This window comes from Mandrillus leucophaeus, unplaced genomic scaffold (genome assembly GCF_000951045.1).
Source record: "Mandrillus leucophaeus isolate KB7577 unplaced genomic scaffold, Mleu.le_1.0 Scaffold852, whole genome shotgun sequence".
In the NCBI taxonomy this organism is placed as follows: Eukaryota; Metazoa; Chordata; class Mammalia; order Primates; family Cercopithecidae; genus Mandrillus; species Mandrillus leucophaeus.
This window is the reverse complement of record NW_012109275.1, coordinates 273,603-294,891: the sequence shown is the minus strand read 5'-3', so window position 1 is coordinate 294,891 and position 21,289 is coordinate 273,603. Positions and strand designations below refer to the sequence as shown.

General features: G+C 38.8%; 1 protein-coding gene across 1 annotated transcript in view; it reads left to right on the top strand.

Moving 5' to 3' along the window:
* Nucleotides 1-21,289, top strand: part of STAB2 (stabilin 2) — a 166,792-nt gene that overhangs the window by 6,121 nt on the left and 139,382 nt on the right. Inside the window, exons 3-4 of the mRNA XM_011968635.1 lie at nt 725-840; nt 19,840-19,925. Coding sequence (XP_011824025.1) covers nt 725-840; nt 19,840-19,925 — 202 coding nt within the window. The remainder of the gene's footprint in view (nt 1-724; nt 841-19,839; nt 19,926-21,289) is intronic.

Sequence of the window (21,289 nt, the reverse complement as noted above, 5' to 3'; positions counted from 1 at the left end):
TTATCATCACGTTATTCTTAACAGCAGCCCAGTTGAAAGAAATGGAAAGAAACAACATTTATGAAGGATTGTCTCTAGATACACTAAGTCTAATCCTAGAATAAGCCATGCCCACAAAGATCTCTTTAAATAGACAATGGTGTTTAACCTCCATAGAATTGTTATTCCAGAACTGTGTCTCAGCCAGCACTAGAAACTCTTCTAAGGAACTCATCATTTTATCTCCTACTAGGATATTGTGTGAAATGTTCCTTGCTGCATTATACTGCCTCTGCCACAGGCATTTCTTCATCTGCAGTGTCTCCAATAAGTATGCTAAGCCTGAGCAATGGGTTTGCTTTAAATCCACACATGCTGTGCATTTTGTAACTCATGATCTCTCCCTTCCTGCATTGACTGCTAGGACACTCAGTGATAAGTTTTAAGCACACCTCTAGCATATGCCTAGGCCTTAATATTTATTTCATCTACTAACTTCACTTCTGATAGCACTTTAGATATTTCCCCTGTATGTTCATTGTTCTCTGATTTTTTCGTCCATTTCTCACAATTAAGAATAATCATAATTAAATTTTTTTGCTACCTAGAAAGCCAAACGTGTTCCATCTAGATATTTTTAACGGTAGATAAGTATTAAGACCTAAATTGAAAGCTAAGGCAGTTCTACCACCTGAGTAACTGCATTGCTCTTATCGTGGTCTAATGTCCTCTGTTTACCTCCAAGGTACACCTTTGAGGTCAGAACCTACTCTCTGTCTCTCCCCGGATGCCGCCATATTTGTAGGAAGGACTATCTCCAACCTCGGTGTTGTCCTGGCCACTGGGGCCCAGACTGTATAGGTAAGTGGCACAACGGTTGGACTTTGAGACTTGCTTCTTTGTGTCTCATTTCATAGAAAATTGAGATGAAGGAAGCCCAATAAAAAGAAGAATATTAACATCCATTTGTAGAAATTTCTGTTAGTCTACATGTAGAAAATCTTCCTTGCCCTGTTAGCTTTCACAAAGCAATCTACTTTACTGCTGATAGAGATCTCTCTTTAAGAGAATTCCTCTGTAAGCCAGAAAAAGGGACAATTGAAAGGATATCCATTTTTATTTTAAAAGATATTTGCAAAAGAAAGGAAGTTAAAACCTGGGCTATTATGACCCTCAAATACAATTTTCTTTAAGAAGAAGTTTTGTTGCAATGTCTCGAAGACTGTAGTTATTGTTTGGCAACCAAAATAATTATTACATATTCTAAAAATTTGTCTTAGGATGGAATATCAAACTTTAAAATGGTAGACTTGAGACACATCAGGGTAAAGAAACAGTGTAAAGTTAATTGTGTAGATATGCAGATACACATATACATAAAAATTAATTCTGACCAGGTTTTACTGTAGGAAAAACTACTAGCAAAGTCTGAATCAATGGTATTGTTAGACTTCTGCGATCAAGCATAGCATTTGATAGCTGAAATTGAACTTTTATCCTTAGTATAGACACTAACACTCCAATAGTGACTGAGTCCTTGCTACCTGTGGAAATTATGTCAGGTCTTCTTTTTTTGGTAGGAAAAAATTAGGTATTTTAATTTATGAATTTGCAGTTCATTCCCCATCTTTTTAGATGTAATGACAACATCTCCTTAGGATCCACATAAAAGGAGAGATTAGTTCTCTTTTGCTTTGTTTTTGTTCTGATTAAAGTAATACAAGCAAATTATATACAGCTTGTAAAGTTTAGAAAGGTATAAAGAAAGAAAAAATATCAGTTTATATTCTGTCACATATAGGAAACCTTAAATATTTTGGCATGTTTCAGTCTTGGCTTTTTTTTCCATATAACTTGTAAATAGTTGAATCCATACTGTATGCATAATGTCTTTTGGGTTTTTTGTTTGTTTGTGTTTTTAACTAACAATTAAATGAATAAATGCTTCTATTTACTCAATATTGCTGACATTAGGTACCACAGAGGTACTCAGCCTATATTACCTGATGTAATTTTTTTAAAAAGTCTTTGAGTTAGACATTTTTATCCCCATTTTGCCTGTGAGAAATCAGATTTTAAAATTATCTTTTGCCAGTTTCCTTTGGACTGGTAAGTGATAAAGCAAGTTCAAGTTCAAAGCTGCCTGGCACCAAAGCCTACCTCTTTCTGTTCTGTCCTACTGCCTAGAGCAAACCTGTTCAAAAAGGAGAGCCTCAAAATGTGTTGGTAATGTATTTTTTGATTGGCAGGTCCTTTCTGCCTTCCCAGGAAATGCCTGGATTAGACTTCTGGCCCTGGAAAGGTCAAAGTTTGGGGTTCAAGAGATCCTGCCAATGGCCGGGCGTGGAGGCTCACGCCTGTAATCCCAGCACTTTGGGAGGCCGAGGCGGGTGGATCACGAGGTCAGGAGATCAAGACCATCCTGGCTAACACGGTGAAACCCCATCTCTACTAAAAATACAAAAAATTAACCGGGCATGTTGGCAGGCGCCTGTAGTCCCAGCTACTCAGGAGGCTGAGGCTAGAGAATGGCGTGAACCTGGGAGGCGGAGCTTGCAGTGAGCGGAGATCGCGCCACTGCACTCCAGCCTGGGCGACAGAGCGAGACTCTGTCTCAAAAAAAAAAAAAAAAAAAAGAGAGATCCTGCCGCTTCTCTCTGTTAACTCGCCTATACTCAGTTTTACCTCAGCATGTTGGCACAGCATATTTCTAAGAGTTTAGCAAATAAGAATCAGGTGTCTTTTAAAGCAATTAACTCAGACTTCCAGATTTTAAGAACTTTTTTTGTGCCAAATGTGGTCACGATCATGTCTAGGTCTTATAGACATTTTGATACAATAGAAAGAATGTTTAGATTTGCTTTTCTCTTTCTAACCCATAAAAACAAATCTGATGCTAAGTTATTAATCAGACACATTGAAAACAAGGAACGGCCTTGTCCAAGATGCAGAACAAAAGTCAGCATGTCCAACATAATGAATGACAGAAAACGGCCAGGAGGGCAAAAGAACACTGGGCCAGCAGCTAGAACTTCTTTCCACCACTTACTGGTTGGGGCAAGTGACTTTCTGCCTACTCCTCATTCTCCTCATCTGTCAAATGGGAGCTAAAAGTCCTACTTTACAAAACTGTAGTTGAGATTTTAAAACATTAACCTAGGCGATAAGACTTGGCAAAGTCTATGACAAAAAGAAGGACCTTTATAAATGTTTAATGAATAAATGAATCAGTGACTCACAGTCAAAACTGACCTCTGATAATGAAAGATGAATAAAATGACACTCTTTCTCTAAATCCTTTTTTAACAGAGGGTAACTCTTAGAGCATGAGTAGGCAAAGAGGATTCAAGATCTTTTAGCAGGTTTATGCCATCATACTGTGCTATGTGCAGTCAAATGTGGGAAGGTTCACATCTACAATCAAAAGAATCTAAAAGGGTACCTGGGCATGGTGGCATGCGCCCGTAATCCTAGCTACTCGGGAGGCTGAGGCTAGAGAATTGCTCGGGAGGCAGAGGTTGCAGTGAGCCAAGATCATGCCACTGTACTCCAGCCTGGGTGACAGAGTGAGACCCTATCTCAAAAAAAAAAAAAAAAGGGTCCAAAAGCATTCTTTGAATGCTCAAACATTCCCTTCAGACAGGTCTTAAAGCCAGAGCAGCAAAACATGAAAACTGGGGCCTGGACATTATTTCTACTATCCTTTCACTGGGGCAAAACGGTACTCCCCTTTATCTTCATCTTCCAAACACACTAGATGTCTCGAAAGGCTTCCTTCCTTTGGCTAGGGAAAAAGATAAATCCTCTACTCGGCAGTATATTTTACCTCTCACATTTTGTGGTGATGACAAGCAAGACCTTGACTATCACTTTACATTTCCGTAAGGATAAGGCCATTTCAGAGCTGCTGACATGGGTCTATCCTTCTTTCTGAGGAAGCACATTCCCAAGCTCCAGAATGGCCTTGTTTCCAAAGCAAATGGAACATCCACTTCCTTTTTAATGCACTGACAAATACATTCATATGCAACACTTCTGGGTTATTTCAAAACTATATCTTACTCAAATTGGGAAATCACCCTATGGTCAATGCTGAGAACTTGGAGAATGTAAAGACACACAATGAAAAAAATTGTGTCCATCATCTTCTAAAATTAAGAACAAAGCACGAATTCTCACTTGGTGAAAAAAAATAAGGAAGGTGTTTCTACCTGGATGTAACCTGCTTCTCCCTAATTAAAAATTACACGACTTTACCAAATGTGCACATGGAGATCTTTCCTCACAAAAATACGTTTCTACTTTGGAACTTAATCATGTCTGAACAGCCGATATTCTATTTGGGATGAAATCGATTTTTTAATTTGAACATCCTACTTTTTTTTTTTATTCTGCCATGAATGGTAATGGATTTGTGTAACAACTCAAAGTAATGGAAAACGAGCATGTGCAAAGGAGTTACACCCAAACTCAATTGTGGACAAAACAATCTGATTATTTCAAAAAGAAATAGTCTTGATTTTTCTTTTTTAAGTCAATGTCATCGAATTTTCTAAATTTATTTTTTATATCATGTTATTTGCATTTCCAGGCCTCTTTTTCTTTCTCACTGCATATTTCTTGCCATTTACTATCCAGGTTACAAATAATAGACCACAGGGATTTGAAACCATCCTTTTAGGCGTTTCCTTTTTTGCTTTGAGTGACAAATAATGCTGAGTTCAGTTAAAGAACATATTTCACTTCAGTTTCCCAGGCAGACAAATCCAACAAGAGCTTTAAATGGAGGACCAGGATGGATTTTCTGCCTAGCACTGTGCACCAAGCTTTTAAACAAAGGTGGTGACGTGGAATAGGCACCTCTAGAGTTTCTTAGGAGATAAAGTTACAGAGAAGTCCCTGGTCTCTTGTGGGGCAGGAAGTGTATTATCTTCCTTTAAAGAAACAGACCAGCTGTTGATTTGCTGACGGCTTATAATGGTAAAGCCTCCTGCATTAGGAAAGTCAGGATGCAAGAAACCACCAGAGTTATGGTGACCCGAGGAAATGTGATAATGACCTAGAATAGTCTTATCAGCTTCTTGAGCCTCACAATGCATCGGAAACGTGCCCTTGTAGCAAATTCTATAATAGCTCTTTCAAGCATCATTGCTAGGAATGTCAATTTTACCATAGCTTTTTCTAATGGGGGCCTGAGATGATAGAAAATGATTTGAAAAGCAGGAAATAAATTACACTGTTTCCTTAAAATTTTTATTTCATAACCAAATGAACTGTTTTCATAAATTGTTAAAACAGTCTATCTAGGCCATAAAATGAGGATTCTTCATACCCCCACATTCCTGCTACCTTTTCTTCCAAGTTCCTTCCAGCATTGGCCAGCTCATAAAAATCAAGCATTTATTAAGCACCTACTATATGCTGCACACAATCAGATATATAATAGGCCCGACCCCTAATCACATGTATAATAGGTCCCTATCCCCAAGGAGCTCACAGACTAATGAGGAAAATTGACATGGGAGCAGAGGAGGAAAAGCAATTGTACCTGTGAGCCCAGGTGAGGACACTGGGACTTTGAGGAGTTTTGCAGCCTGCCCAAAGAGAACCAGCTAATAAGTGTGGAGCCACACCAGCAAACAGGGACTGTCTCACTGCAGACCCCAGTTCTAACTCATTACTCTCTCCTGCTTTCCAAAATACCTGGTTCTGTTGCAGGCTCAACTTCTAGGAAAGTAGCCTTCCTCTAACTAGCCCACCCCTGGAATTCTTGCTTCCACCATTAGCTAGGTGCCTGCTCTGCCTGGGGTTGGTTCCATGACACCTGAGCTCCCTTCTGAGAGGCAGCATGGTTTTACAGTAAGATCGCAGACTCCAGAGTCAGATTTCCTGGCTTCCATTCCCAGCTTTATTCTATTTCAGTTCTGAGACTTACTCCCTCTGCAGCATTGCCAGATTTAGCAAATAATAATACAGGGCACCCAGTTCTATTTGAATTTCAGATAAACAATGAATCTGCAAACAATATTTGGAATGTACTTATGCTAAAACAATATTCATTGCCTATCTGAAATTTAAATCTAACTTGGTATCCTATATTTCACCTGGTAACCCTATTCTTTGGTACTGTCTTCCTCATCTATAAAATAGAAATGATGATGCTAGCACACCTACCTTCCAAAGATTGCACTGAGGATTAGGTGAGCTAGTATGTGGAAAGTACTTAGGATGTGCCTGGTAGATGGTCAGCCTCCAGAGCATATTGGCTACCTTTTCTGTCTTTTGTGTTTCTCCAATCATCAGTGGCCCTCGTTATTTCAGGGAGTGTTTATTGACTTGATTTTATATTCTAAAGTGCTGGCCTGTTATACTCTGCCTTCAGGCTTAAGGACTCAAATTCTTCAGTTAGGCCTGATTGCAATGCCACTTCCAACTCCTAATGACCATGTAATCTTGGGCAAATTACCTCACTTCAGTATTCTTACCTAAAATCTGAGTGATGAAGATGATGATGATACCCTTCCTCATTTAGTTGTGAGAATGAGAACATACATGAAAAGGGGTTGGCAATAGTACATGTTCAATAAATTCTCTCATTGAGCTGATAACTAATTCCCTACATAGTTTCAGCACTTCGGTAAGGACATTTCTGTACATCTCATTTCTTTGTGTAGCTTATGGTCCCATATGTGTATTTTTTTATTCTCATGATTGTCTGCCTTTCTATGGATGGACCCAGTGGATCACGCTGATGTCTCAGGCCACAGCAAAGGCCTGTCTTTGAGGAGTGTAAGGAAGGTGGTCTCTTACTCAGCTACAGTTTGCTACAACAAAATACTATAGACTGAGTGGCTGAAACAACAGATGTTTGTGGAGTGAGAGAAAGAGAGGGAGAGGGCACTCTAGTGCTCCAGTTTTCCTTCTTTTTATAAGGATACTGATCCCATCACAGAGACTCCACCCTGATGGTTTCATCTGAACCTAAATACCTCCCAAAGGCCCCACCTGCAAATACTATCTCATTGGAGGTTAGGGGCTTCAACATATGAATTTAGGGAAACACAAACTTTCAGGCCATATCAATAAGTATTCACCTTGGCCTTTCATCCATGGGGTCACAAGCTGCAAGGCAAGAAGGCTGGGCCAGGGTGAAGCACCTTCTATAGAGAAAATCTCACATCTGTTGCAGAATATTTGATGTTGTAGCTCAAGAAAGTCCCCAGGAGATAGCAATTTCCAGCCAGAATATGCCTTCACCCTTTGCACAGCTACAGGCAGACACCTGAAGAACTGTGGATGGATGGCAGAGCACTTGTTTCAAAGAGGAGGATGTGTTGGGGCACTTCTTCAGAAATAAGCACTAAAGTCGGCCCCACCAGCCTCTTTCTGACCACAGCAAGAGACAGGCATACTCCTTCCTGTCCTGGCTAAATTTTATTTCACTTTCTTGTGAAAACACAAAGAGAAATTATTGCCAGTTTTGAAGATCATAGTAAGCATTCAACAAATGTTGAATGAGTCAATTAAATGAATGTAAAAGCTATGCAAAATATTATAAGTAGTCCATACAGAGAAGCAAAATTACAAGCCAGAGCTGAATGGGAATCATTATCTCTGATCCTAGTGGCTGTGACCTTGTTACCAAACCTTGCTAGGCTTCAGTTTCCTCTTAGATAAAATGGTGATAACAACAACTTCATAAGGCTATTGTGAGGATTAAATACTGAGATAGTACACGTAATGTGCTTGGCATGCTACCCAGGGGCTAGATTGCTAAAATAACAGCAACAACAATAAAGCAAGGGCAGCACAAAAAGGAAAAAAAAAAAGGAGTCAAGAGACCTTTAAAGGGGTCGGGCGAGGTGGCTTGAGCCAGTAATCCCAGCACTTTGGGAGGCCAAGGAGAGCAGATCTCTTGAGGTCAGGAGTTTGAGATCAGCCTGGCCAACATGGTGAAATTTCAGATCTACAAAAAATACAAAAATTAGCAGGGCAAGGTGGTGGGTGGTAGGTGTGTGTAATCCAAGCTACTCAGGAGGCTGAGGCACCAGAATTGCTGAAACCCGGGAGGCAGAAGTTGCAGTGAGCCAAGATCACGTCACTGCACTCCAGCCTGAGTGACAGAGCAAGACTCCGTCTCAAAAAGAAAAGAAAAAGAAACCCTTGTAGACCAAGATCTGGCTTCTGGAAGGTGATCAGCAATGCTTTGCTAGATGGCTATTTGGACCTGAAGAACTGCCTCCCGAACATTTATTTTCTTGCAACTATATTAAAACATTCAAATAAAAGATTTCTCGATTGAAAGCAGGAAATTATATAACTTACCATGTGTTTAAAAATAGACAATTATGAATCTAGTATCTGAATCTGTTTTCCTTTCCAGTAAGAACAAACTATAGAAAAGGATGTTTATAAGGTCTAAATAGAAGTGGAATTTAATCAATCATTTTTTGGACATTAATCGCCTTTTCCACACCGGTCTTTGAGACACATGATCAGTGCTAATGGATTTTTTAAAATTTATTATCATAATTTACATACAGTAAAACTCAACCTTTTAAGTATACAGCTATTCAAGCTTTGACAAACCTGAAGAGTTGTGTGGCAACCACCATAATTAATATAGGGAACAGTTGCATATCCCCCGAATTCTGTGTTGTCGAGCCCTCCCTCAACTCGCAATCCCTGGAAAATACTAACCTGTTTTCTGTGCCTATAATTTTACCTTTCTGTCATATAATTGGAATCATTCAGTATGTACCCAGTATGTACCTTTTTGAGTCTCGTTTATTTCACTTGGCACAATGAATATCAGATTCATCCATGTCATTACCTGTATCAAGTTTCATTCCTTTATAATCCTTTACCGTACTCCATTCTGTGGCTAGACCCAGTTTGTTAAGCTATTCACTAACTGAAAGACATCTGGGTTTGTTTCCAGTTTGGGGCAATTAAAAATAAAGCCACCATGGACATTCACACACAGGTTTTGGGGTGAATGTAAGTTTTCATTTCATTTGGGTAAATACCTGGGAGTGGTTGTCCTGGATTGTAGAGTAAAAATATGTTCAACTGTATTAGAAACTGCCAAACTGTTTTCCAAAGTATCTACATTATTTTTCATTTCTATCAGCAATGTATGAGGATTCCAGTTGTTTGGCATCCTTGCTAGCAATTGCTATAATCAGATTTTTTTAGCCATTCTAATGGATGTATAGTGGACTTGCATTGTAACCCATTTTAATTTGCATTTTTCACGTGCTTATTTGCTATTCATATATTTTTCGGGTTGTTTGTTTTCTTATTATTGAGTTTTGAGAGTTCTTTAAGTATTTAAGATATTAGATGGGTGCTTTGTAAATACTTCTTCCCAGTCTGTGTCTTGTCTTTCAAGTCTCGTAACATTGCCTTTTGAAAAGAAAACATTCTTAATTTTGATGAGGTTTAAATGTATCATGCTTTTATAGATACTGCTTCTTGTATCATATCTAGAAATCTTTGACCAACCTTATATCACAAAGATTTTTTTCTATATTTTCCTCTCAAAACTTTGTAGTTTTAAGCTTTACATTTAGGTCTATCATCTATTCCAAGTTAGTTCTTGTATATTGTTCAAAGTATGGATCAAGATTCATTTCTTTGCATATAGATAATTTGAAAAACTCCAGCAACATTTCTTGAAAAGATGATCCTCTCCTTATCAAATTGCCTTTGGACCATTGTAGAAAATTAATTGATTGTCTATGTACAGGTCTATTTCTGGACTCTCTATTCTGTTCCACTGATCTACATGTCTATCCTTCCACGAATACCACACTGTCTTGATTACTATAGTGTTACCGTAAGCCTTAAAATGAAGTAGTGTAAGTCCAACTTGACCTTTTTCAAAATTATTTTGCTTATTCTAGTACCTTTGCTTTTCCATTCAAGTTTAGGATCAATTTGTCAATTTCTAACAACAAAAAAAGTCCTCCTAAGATTTTAATTGGAATTTCATTAAATCTATAGATGCATTTAGGGAGAACTGACATCTAAAAATATTGATTCTCTTATTCATAATGACAGTGTGTAGCTCTCCATTTACTTAGGGCTTCTTTTATTTTGTTTTTCACTGTTCTGTAAATTTCAGCTTACAAATTTTGCAGAATTCTTATCAGATTCGCACCTAAGTTCTTCATGACTTTTGGTACTACTTCTAATAGGTTTTTGAAATTTCAATCCCTAATTGTTAATTGCTAGTTTGTGGAAATAGAGTTGATTTTGTATATTGACCTCATATACTAAGAAATTACTAAATTGATGTGTTAGTTCTAATAACTTTCTGGAGATACTTTGGAATTTTCTCCATAGACAATAATGTTGCCTGTGAATAAAGACAATTTTATTTATTTATTTCTAATCTGCATTCATTTTATATCATTTTTTAACCTTACTGCACTGACTATGATGTATTTATCAGTTTTATGTATTGCTAGGGTCAGGTGGCTATCATGTTGCTTAAAAATTTTGTGTCTGTACTCATTGGGGATGTTGGTATATAGTCTTCTTGTTATGTATTTGGTTTTGGAATCAGGATAATAATGCTCCCTATATTGAGTGAACTGAGATATATTCCCTCTTCTTCAATTACCTAGAAGAGTTTTTGTAAGACTGATATAATTTCTTCCTTACATGTGAGATAGTATTCACAAACAAAGCCATTTGGCATGGAATTTTCTTTGTGTAAAGGATTTTAATTTTAAATTCAACTTCTTGGATATAAGAACATTGAGGTTATCTATTTCCTTTGAGTGAGCTTTCCTAGTTTTTTACTTTCAATAAATTTGCCCATTTTTATCTACATTCTCAAATTTATTGGCATAAACTTGTTCATAATATTCATTTATTATCCCTTTAATGTCTACAAGATTTGTAATGATGTCCCCTCTCTCATTTCTGTGATTGGTAATTTTCATCTTTCTTTTTTTCTGATTAGTCTGGCTGTGAATTCATCCATTTCATTCACCAGCTTTTGGTTTCATTTATTTACTCTATTGCTTTTCTAATTTTTATTTCATTGGCCACTGCACTTTATACCTCCTATCTTGTGCTTGCTTGGGTTTCATTTGCTATTATTTTTCTAACTTCTTTACCTTAAGTTGTAAGTGGGTCATTATTTTAAAACTTTCTTCTTTTCTCATATGGTACTTATTTAGTGCAATAAATTTCCTTCTAAGCATTGCCTTAATTGCGTATCATAAATGTTGATACATTGTGTTTCAATTTTATTCAGTTCAAAATAATTTTTAATTTCCATCTTGATTTTTTCTTTGAAATCAGTTACTTTTAAGTATAATATTTTACTTCCAAATAGAATAATTTTTCAGATACATTCCTGCTATTGTTTCCAAATATGTTTCCTTTAGTCAGTGAATGCAAATTAAGATATCAAATTTGTGAGATTAAGCTAATATCATACTTAGAAGGAAATTTATCATTTAATTATATTGTGGTCAGAGCACATATATTATTTGAATCCATTTAAATTTATTAAGACTTGTTTTATGACCTACAATAGCTCCTGTCTTTGCAACTGTTTCATGTGCTCTTGAAAAATAGGTGTATTCTGCCACTGCTAGATGGAGTATTCTGCAAATGTCAGTTAGGTCAAATTGATTAATAATGCTGTTCAAGTCTTTTCTATACTTAATTATTCATTTTTATTTTTATGGGAAATATGATTCAATATCCTTAATAATTTTAAGACTACTTGTTCTATTGGTTATTGAGAGAGGTACTGAAATCTCTACTGTAACTGTATATTTACCTTTTTCTCCTTGCAGTTCAATGAGTTTTTGTTTCATGTACTTTGAAAATCTCTTATTAGGTCAATACATATTTATGGTTTATGTTCTATTGATGAATTGATTCCATTAACATTATGAAATGAACTTCCTTATCCCTGGTAAAAATATGTTAACTTGAAATCTACTTCATCTAATATTAATATGAGCTACTTCAGCTTTCTTTTGACTAATGTTAGTGTGCTTTTTTTCTCCCTTTACCTTTAACATAATTGTATATTTAAAATATACAACTTTGTAGGCAGCATATAGTTAGGGTCTCTTGTAGGCAACATATAATTAGTTATTGCCCTTTCAACTAATATGACAGCCCATGTCTTTTAATTAAGGTTGTTTAGACCATTTATATTTAATATGTTAGGTTTACATCCATCATCTTGCTATTTATTTTCTGTTTGTTCCATCTGTTCTTTGTTCCTTTTGCCCTCTTTGTTTGTCTTCTTTTGTATTAATTAATTCTTTTTATGATCCTCTTTTATCTCCTTTGTTGGCTTACTAGCTACACTTTTTATTTTTGGCAATTTTTTAAATGTTTCCTTTAAGGTTTATGGAATAAATCTTTAACTTAACACAGTCTACCTTTAAGTAATATTACACCACTCTATGCATAAGAATCTTACAACAATATACTTCTATTTCTACACTCCTATCCTTGATGCTATTATTGTTATGTATTTTACTTCTATATATGTTAGAAGCCCCACATTATATTGTTACCAATTTTTCCTTAAACAAATGAACCATCCTTTAAATGATTTAAAATATCGGAAAAATATATTTTACATTTAAGCACATAATGACGATGTCCAGCATTCTAAATTATTTTATGTGGATACAGATTTATATCTGGTATTATTTTCTTTCTTCCTGACCAATTTTCTTTAACATTTCTTGTAGTGCAGGATATCTAGTGATGAATTCTTATGCCTTTCATATGTCTGAAAAAGTCCTTATTTTGCCTTTGTTTTTGAAAAATATTGTTGTTGGATATAGAATTTTAAGTCGACAAATTTTTTTGGTTTTCGTACTTTACGGATGTTGTTTCACTGTCTTTTCACTTATATTGTTTCTAATAAGATCTGTTGTCATTGTTATCTTTGTTCCTCTCAGCACAACAAATCCTTTTTCCCTTTGGCTGCTTTTAATTTACTTTTTATCACTGGTTCTACGGTATTTTATTATAGTGTGTAGTTTTCTTCATATTGTTTGTGCTAGGTATTCTTTGAGCTCTTGGATCTGTGGGTTTATAGTTTTCATCAAATTTGGAAATTTTGACCACATTTTTTTCAAATACATTTTCTCCCTTCCTCCTTTTCAGAGATTCCAGTTATACATATATTAAAACGTTTGAAGTTGTCCCACAACTCACTGATGCTCCGCTCATTATCTTTCAGTCTCTTTTCTCTCTATGCTTCATTTTGTATAGTTAATATTGCTTGTCTTTAAGTTCACTAATCTTTTATTTCTCAGTCTTTAAACTGCTGTTAATTCTATATCTTGTATTTTTATTTCAGATGTTGTATTTTCATTGGTAGAAGTTCAATTTGGTTTTGTTTATATCTTCTTTAACTTGCTTGATTCTCTACCTTCTTGAATATATAGAATACAGTTATAGTAACTATTTCTAAATCTTTGTCTACCAATAATATCATATAGTGATCTCTGGGTTGGTTTCAATTAACTGGTTTTTCCCCTCATTATTTATGCCTAGTAAATTTTTATTGAAATCAGACATTGCAAATATTACTTTGTTGGGTGCTTCTTATTCTTGTACTTTAAAAAATTCTTGAACTTTGTTCTGTGTCCACTTTGAGGAGTACCCTGTGTTAGAACTTTGTTGCCATTGACAGATGGCCTGAAGGCATAGAGTGGAGCTCTTTGAGAATTTTAAGAAGAAATAATATGAATTTTAGTGCCTGGTGGACAAGAAGTTTACAGAATTTTCTTTCATTGCAACATACTTGGTGGTACAATTTAGGAGCTAAGTTTCCTGTTGACCTCTAACCACTGGAGGTTACACCTTTTTACCAAAATAACCTAACTGCTGATTAGTCAAAGTGGCTTTAAGTTAGTGTACAAAATCTCCCTATGAATAGCACTGGCTTTCCACCAGCTGCCCAGTGCTACAGGTTTTTCTGAAGCAAGTCGTGTTCCAGTTAAGTGTTCAGGAACTTTCTTCTTACTAAGTTCATCCACATCAGAACCTTTCTGAAGCACCAGAAACATTGCCTAGTATCCAGCTGATACACCACACAACCATGCCATGCAAAGGCACATCAACTTATAGGCATTGCTTCCCATCAGCCTGCTAGGCATAAAAATCTTCACTTCCTCTCTGTTTAGGACAATCTACATAAATTTGTCCAGCATACCCAGTGGTTCTCAAATATTGATGTGTAGTAGAATTACCTGCCACGCCTGTTAAAATGTACTTTCCTGAGTCTTACACCAGGGAATCTCTATTTGGTAGGTGTTAAGTGTCGGGTTTTGCCTAAAATTATAACAGGTTCTTATTGCCCAAGGGGATGAAATTGGACTGAAATTCAGCCCATTTTCAGTTTGCCAAACCATACACTCTAGTGTGGGCCTGGTATACCAAGAGGAAGGGGCACCTTCAATTTATTTTAGTTTCATCTGCTTTCCAAGCCTAGTGTCTGTGGGGATATATCCACAAGAGCAGTGAGGGTAGGGAAGACTTTTTATAATGTGCACAAAAGCTCTCTATGCCCTGGCATGTTAGTCCAGGGCTTCCAAAAGGGAGATGCCAGACAGGGCTAGAGATACAAGAGATTACTTAGAAGAAACATGTGGGGAGATGCCAGACAGGGCTAGAGATACAAGAGATTACTTAGAAGAAACATGTGTGATGAAAAAAATGAGAAGAAAGCCAGGAGAAGCAGAGGGAGAAAGCAATGCAGGTCTGACCCTTGTGAACAAGAGAGGGAGTCAAGGAAGGTTAGTTGGAAAAGCTATAGACTATATGTAGGTCTAAGAAAATTTGGTAAAGCTGATGAGGAGTCCTCTAGCCAAAATCACCCAGCAGAGGAAGCCTGCATCTTAAAGGAGTGGGCCTGCCCTGGCATCTCTACCATGCTCAGTCATGGGCTGGAAGGAGTCATGAGAAGTGTAGTCTCATGAAAAAATAGTAGATTTCAAGGTAATTATGCTTCTGAAGTTGGAGATCTAAGAGGTGCTTGTTCATGGCTCACATACTGTATTAGTCCATTCTCACATTGCTGTGAAGAAATACCCAAGACTGGGTAATCTATAAAGGAAAGAAGTTTAATTGGCTCACAGTTCTGCATTGCTGGGGAGGCCACAGGAAACTTAAAATCATGGTGGAAGGCAAAGGAGAAGCAGGCACCTCTTCACAGGGTGGCAGGACAGAGTAAGTGCAAGCAGGGGAAATGCCAGACACTTACAAAGCCATCAAGTCTCGTGAGACTCACTCACTATCGTGAGAACAGCATGGGGGAAACTACCACATGATCCAATTACTTCCACCTGGTCCAGCCCTTGACGCATGAGGATTACAATTCAAGATGAGATTTTAGGTGGGGACACAGCCGAACTGTATCACATACCTAATGAGGAGGGCCTTGGAAATCTGCCTTTGTAAAAGTTCTCCACTCCCAAGGGATTCCAAACACCTGGTCCAGTGAATCACCCTTAGAGAAACACCTGCCTAAATTTTTTAAAAGGAAGGTATATTAACTGTCCTTAAGGAAAAAGAATGTCCAGACTTCCTAAACACAAAGTCACACTTTGGGAACTGGAATTGGAGAAGCTCCCCAATTCCTCTCTGATCAGCGTAGCCTAGAGCATGGTTATATTCTCAAGAAATGACTCTGCCGCATGTTCTGCCACGTGTGTTATAATAGGAATGAGCTGAGTGGAACAGGCACCCAGAGGATGGAAGTCAAATCTGCCTCAGAGGCAAGGTAAGAGAAAGGGTCTTTGAAGGTGGGAAAAGTACAGGTATGCTGTGGAGAGAAAGGCATGTCTAGAAGAATGTGGAATAGTCTATTTGGCTACATGGAATGAGTGCACGATGGGGTGATAAGTTGGTTCCATGCTTGGAGGGACAGATTCAGTGGAATGTGAGTTTGGGAGACTGGGATTTAGGCAACATTGCCTGAAAATGTAAAAATACCTGGGAGGACATTTCTGCAAGGTGGCACTGATTGATGAGTCTCAGGCTGCAGGAGGACCTGTGTTGTTCTGAGCAAGCCCAGAAAGCAAACTGGGTGTCACCCAGAGAGCATCTTGTACCCCCATTTCTGGGGAGAGGTACAGGGAACAAAAGAGAGAAATAGTTGGGGAGCTGTCACTACCTTCCTAGCTCTGCACAGGGCTGGGCCTGGCTCACAAAACACCATCTCAGCTCAAGAAGGGCCTCCTATAAAAAGCAAACAGGAGAAGAACTATTTGATGGTGAACGATTTATGAAGATGCTCTCTTAGCACCCTTTGCTCAACAATGTGAGTGAACTCAAATGGCTCAGTTGGTTTTCAGATTGGCTCCCAAGTGTTTACCTGGTCCCTGCTTGATTCAGCTCTCTCCCTTCCTCTATATCCTCACCTCCTGCTTCTCCTCCTAAGACAAAGACCAAAATCTTTAACAGGGTCCTTTCTTAATGATCTAGCTTTTGCCATCTGTTGAGATCAGATCTAAACCAACTGGGCTGTTTAGAATTAAATTATTTTTGGTAACTATTGGTAAGTAAGATCAAGTAGGTGAAGTGATGAGAGCTCTAGATCTCTTCCCCTGACAACCCTTAGCCCAGTCCATGAATCAGTATTACCTGAGTGTCTGTTTAATCCACAACTCTCTCCTCACTAGACTGGTAGGATCATGGAAATAGGAACCAAGTCTGTATGCTCACTTGTAAATATCCAAGATCTTAGATGGTCTGATTCAAACAAGTACCAGTAATTTATTTCCTGAGTGTTTTAACTGTTACAGTACCAGTCTGAAAAAACAAAAACTCAAGAAGATCCACTCTGAATAATAGCAACTATCATTCATTAAGCACCTAATATTTCCAGTCCCTACAACAACCTGCCTAGAAGACAGTATTGTCCCCACATACACCTGAACTGAATCTCAGAGCCAGGCATGGACTTTGCCAAAAGCAAAGGGTTGCAAGCAAAGAGTTTAGCTGGGATTTGAACCCAGAACATTCTGACTGCAATGTCCGAGCTCCTCCCATGGCACCATCGCATTTCATGCCACTACTAGCCTAGTTGGTGAGAGCAACCCAAACCAATGTCTTGCTTTTTGAATACTTATGAATATTAGCTACCCATCAGTATGTCTTCCCCTTCCCTTGCCCCACAAACATGCCTGTTACCTGAGCTGTTGTCCTGGGGTGCATACCTGCCTGTTAATGGTGGGTGTTAGTGATAAACGGTGCAGTAGAGTGGAGCATCTTTCCAGGTTTTGAACCTGGCTCTGCCACTGCTGTGGAAATACCACAGGTCAAAATGGGCAATTTAGACTGTGTAGTTTGCTAATATTCTGGATGCAGGAAGGAATCGGAAGGAGCCAGACAGAAAACCATCTACAGATGGATATGACCCCCACCTCTATAGTACCTGCACATTATGAATTTTCTTCTAAAGAACTAGCCTAGTAACTTAAAGGAGTCCCCAGGGTCTCTTTCAGAGAGCTGCTTCTCTTACTGCTTAGTCTCTTTCTTCAAGAACTGCTGCTATGGTCTGAATGTTTGTGTCTCCCCAAAATTCATATGTTCATACCTAATCCCCAATGTGATTATATTAAAAGGTAAAGTCTTTGGGAGGTGATTAGATCATAAGAACAGAGCCCTTATGGATGGGATTAGACCCCAGAGAGCTCCCTCGCCCCTTCCGCCAAGTGAAGATACAGTGAGAAGTCACCATCTATGAACCAGGAAATAGACCCTCACCAGACACAGAATCTGCCAGCACCTTGATATTGGACTTCCCAGCCTCCAGGACTGTGAGAAATAAACTTCTGTTGTTTATAAGCCACCCAGTCTAAGGCATTTTGTTATAGCAGCCTGAATCAACTAAGACAAATGCATTTTTATTTTCCATGGATGCTGATTTCACATGCCACAGGGAAGATGTGTGGCAGAATGAGCTGTGGCACAGGAAAGTTTATGGCAAAGGTCTTATGGGATGGGGATGGGAGGGAAGGGACAGCAGGAAGGTGGTCACTTCAGTAGAGGAAGGGTAAGTGTGTCTATCATTACCCCTTCCTTGCCAGCTGGGTGACTTTGGCCAAGTCACTTAACCACTCTGTGCCTGTTTCCTCATCTAGAAAGTATGGCTAAAAATAAGATTTAACTTCAGGGGATTGCTATGAGTTGTAAACAAATGCATCCTTTATTGTTATTGATATGGCTTGGCTCTGTGTCCCCACCCAATCTCACCTTGAATTGTAATAATTCTCACGTGTCATGAGAGGGACCCAGTGGGAGGTAATTGAATCATGGGGGCAGGCCTTTCCCATGCTGTTCTCATGATCATGAATAAGTCTCATGACATCTGATGGTTTTGTAAAGAGGAGTTCCCCTGCACATGCCCTCTTGCCTGCTGCCATGTAAGACGTCACTTTGCTCTTTCCTCATCTTCTGCCATAATTGTGAGGCCTCCCCAGACATGTGGAACAGTGAGTCCATTAAATCTCTTTCCTTTATAAATTACCCAGTCTCAGGCATGTCTTTATTAGCAGCATGAGAATGGACTAATACAATTATCTAGAACTTCCTGTCTTGTGGAAGGCACTTACCTTGCTAACTTAAATGTGGGATAACATTTCATCTCACCTCATTCACATAGACACATTTCATGGTCATTGCATGGTTTCTGCTTGGTGCTTGCAGTTTCAGATTTCTTATTTAAACAGTCAGAGCTCATCCAAATTGGCAATAAATCCATGTCAACTCAGCACTCAAAGTGTAGAACAACAGCAAGTATAGAAAGAAATAGAATTTATTTTCATCCTCATCGCAATAGTACCTTAAACTTCGGTCACTTACCATAATTTTTAATTCTCTATTTGATTCTGGGCATTGTAATATCTGGCTTTCTAGCTAAATGTCCCCCTGCCCCAACATGGAATATAATGCTTGGCACATATTAGGGTATTCCCTGAATGTTTAGTGAATGTCCTCTAATAAATATCCATAAAAGCTCCAATTCAGGTCTAGAATATCACAGAGGTATTTATGCATGTTCGGAATCAGCTTCTGAATAAAATCTAAATTCCTTTGCTTACCATACTAGGCACTTCATTAATTGTCCCCAACTGTCCTATTTTACCTCATCAGCCCCCCACAACTCTCACACCCAGCTCCCAAGTCCCAGCCCCACCAAACTCTATCATTCCCAGAACAGGTTATGCCCTTTTACAGTTCCAAGACCTTGTACCTGCTATTGCCTCTTCCTGAAACATCCTTTCCTTTTAAGCATAGCCAACTCCTACTGCACCTTCAAAAGCGCCATTTAAATAACTCCTCTTCAGGGATGTCTCTCGGACTCCCTAAGGCAGCATCAATACCTCCCTTCTCTGGACTCTCTCAATACCCTTTCTAGCACACCTATGAAGAGGCCTGGCCTTAGTCATGCTAAAGTCTGAGCTTAAAGTCCCAGCTTTGCAACTTATAAACTGTGAGACCTTGGGTGAGTATATGCAACCTCTCTGAAATTCTTTTCATCTGCTAGCCAGCACCAATAGCAACCACCCCTGAGGCTGCAATAGGAATGATCTAATTAGATCATTGTAAAGTGTATAGCAAACGCTCAAGAAATGGTAGACAGTGGATACTTTCTAATGCAGCTCGTGACCACATTGCGGTTCACCTGTGTATACTCCTGCCTCTTCTGTAAAACCCTAGATGACACCAACAGGTTCTGCAAGTATTTCTTATCCCTGGCAACTAGCACACTTAGTAGGTGCTTAAGCACATCCTTGCAGAATGCTTGTGTGCAGTCACGAATGAATACATCTGAGCTGTTTGATTCCCTAGAGTGCCCAGGCGGAGCGGAGTCACCCTGCAATGGCAGGGGCAGTTGTGCTGAAGGCATGGAAGGAAATGGAACCTGCTCCTGCCAAGTAAGTTCAAAAATGTGTTCTTCCTTTCCTGCATTCTGCTCCCCATCTTTTTACCTGTTGATCCTCCTTAAACACACACACACACACACACACACGTGCACACACACATATACAGCGAAGTTCCTAAGAAGTAGAAGTATTAATTTTTTTAAAGTGTGCCATTTGCAACAAAATGACCACTTAAAGCCTGGGGGCCTTTAGGAGAGTCAATTACTGCTCAGTCTTAAGCATATCCACTTGCATAAATGGGTTTCAGGCCGGGCGTGGTGGCTCACGCCTGGAATCCCAGCACTTTAGGAGGCCGAGGGGGGTGGATCATGAGGTCAGGAGATGGAGACCATCCTGGCCAGCATGGTGGAACTTCGTCTCTACTTAAAACACAAAAATTAGCTGGGCATGATGGCCAGCGCCTGTAATCCCAGCTACTTGGGAGGCTGAGGCAGGAGGATCAGTTGAACCCGGGAGGCAGAGGTTGCAGTGAGCTGAAATTGTGCCATTGCACTCCAGTCTGGGTGACAAGAGCAAGACTCTGCCCCCCTACCCCCAAAAAAAGTTTGAAACAATATCTATGTAATAACTTTTGAATATCCATTGAAAAAGTAAAATGAGGCCATATATGTGAAAATACTGTATGACACTATACAGGACTATAGAAATTGCTGTCATTGTTAATATTAATAATCACTATTAGCAGACGACCCTTATGGTGCTATCCTCTGCATCCTTTGTGAACCGTTAGGTTTACCAGTTCAAGATTTTCTTTTACCAGTTTAAGACTTTCTTCATTATCTCATGAAAGTGACTTTTTGCAAGTTTCAAGCCCTAGGGGATTTAAATACAAGGAAATCCTTCTGAAAAGGATTGAGCTCAACTGTCTTCAGAAATACAAAACTGAGGTCGGGTAGGTGGCTTACACCTGTAATCCCAGTACTTTGGGAGGCTGAGGTGGGTGGATCACTTGAGGCTAGGAGTTGGACACCAGCCTAGCCAGCGTGGTGAAACCTGTCTCTACTAAAAATACAAAAATAATCCAGGTATGGTGGTGTGCACCTGTAATCCCAGCTACTCGGGAGGCTGAAGCAGGAGAACCTGGGAGGCGGAGGTTGCAGTGAACTGAGATCGTGCCACTGCACTTCAGCCTGGGTGACAGAGCAAGACTCAGTCTCAAAAAAAAAAAAAAAGCAAAACTGAAAGCATTTTCCTTTCACCCTTGGGCGAAGTCGGGATATGGCTGCTAGCACTTGCTATCTATTTATATCTTTGGACTGACACAGCAGCTTTCTCCTGCAGAGCTTCAGACCCTTAGTACAAAATGACACAGGGATTAATGTATGCAATGATAACACAAATAAACAGAAAGAAGC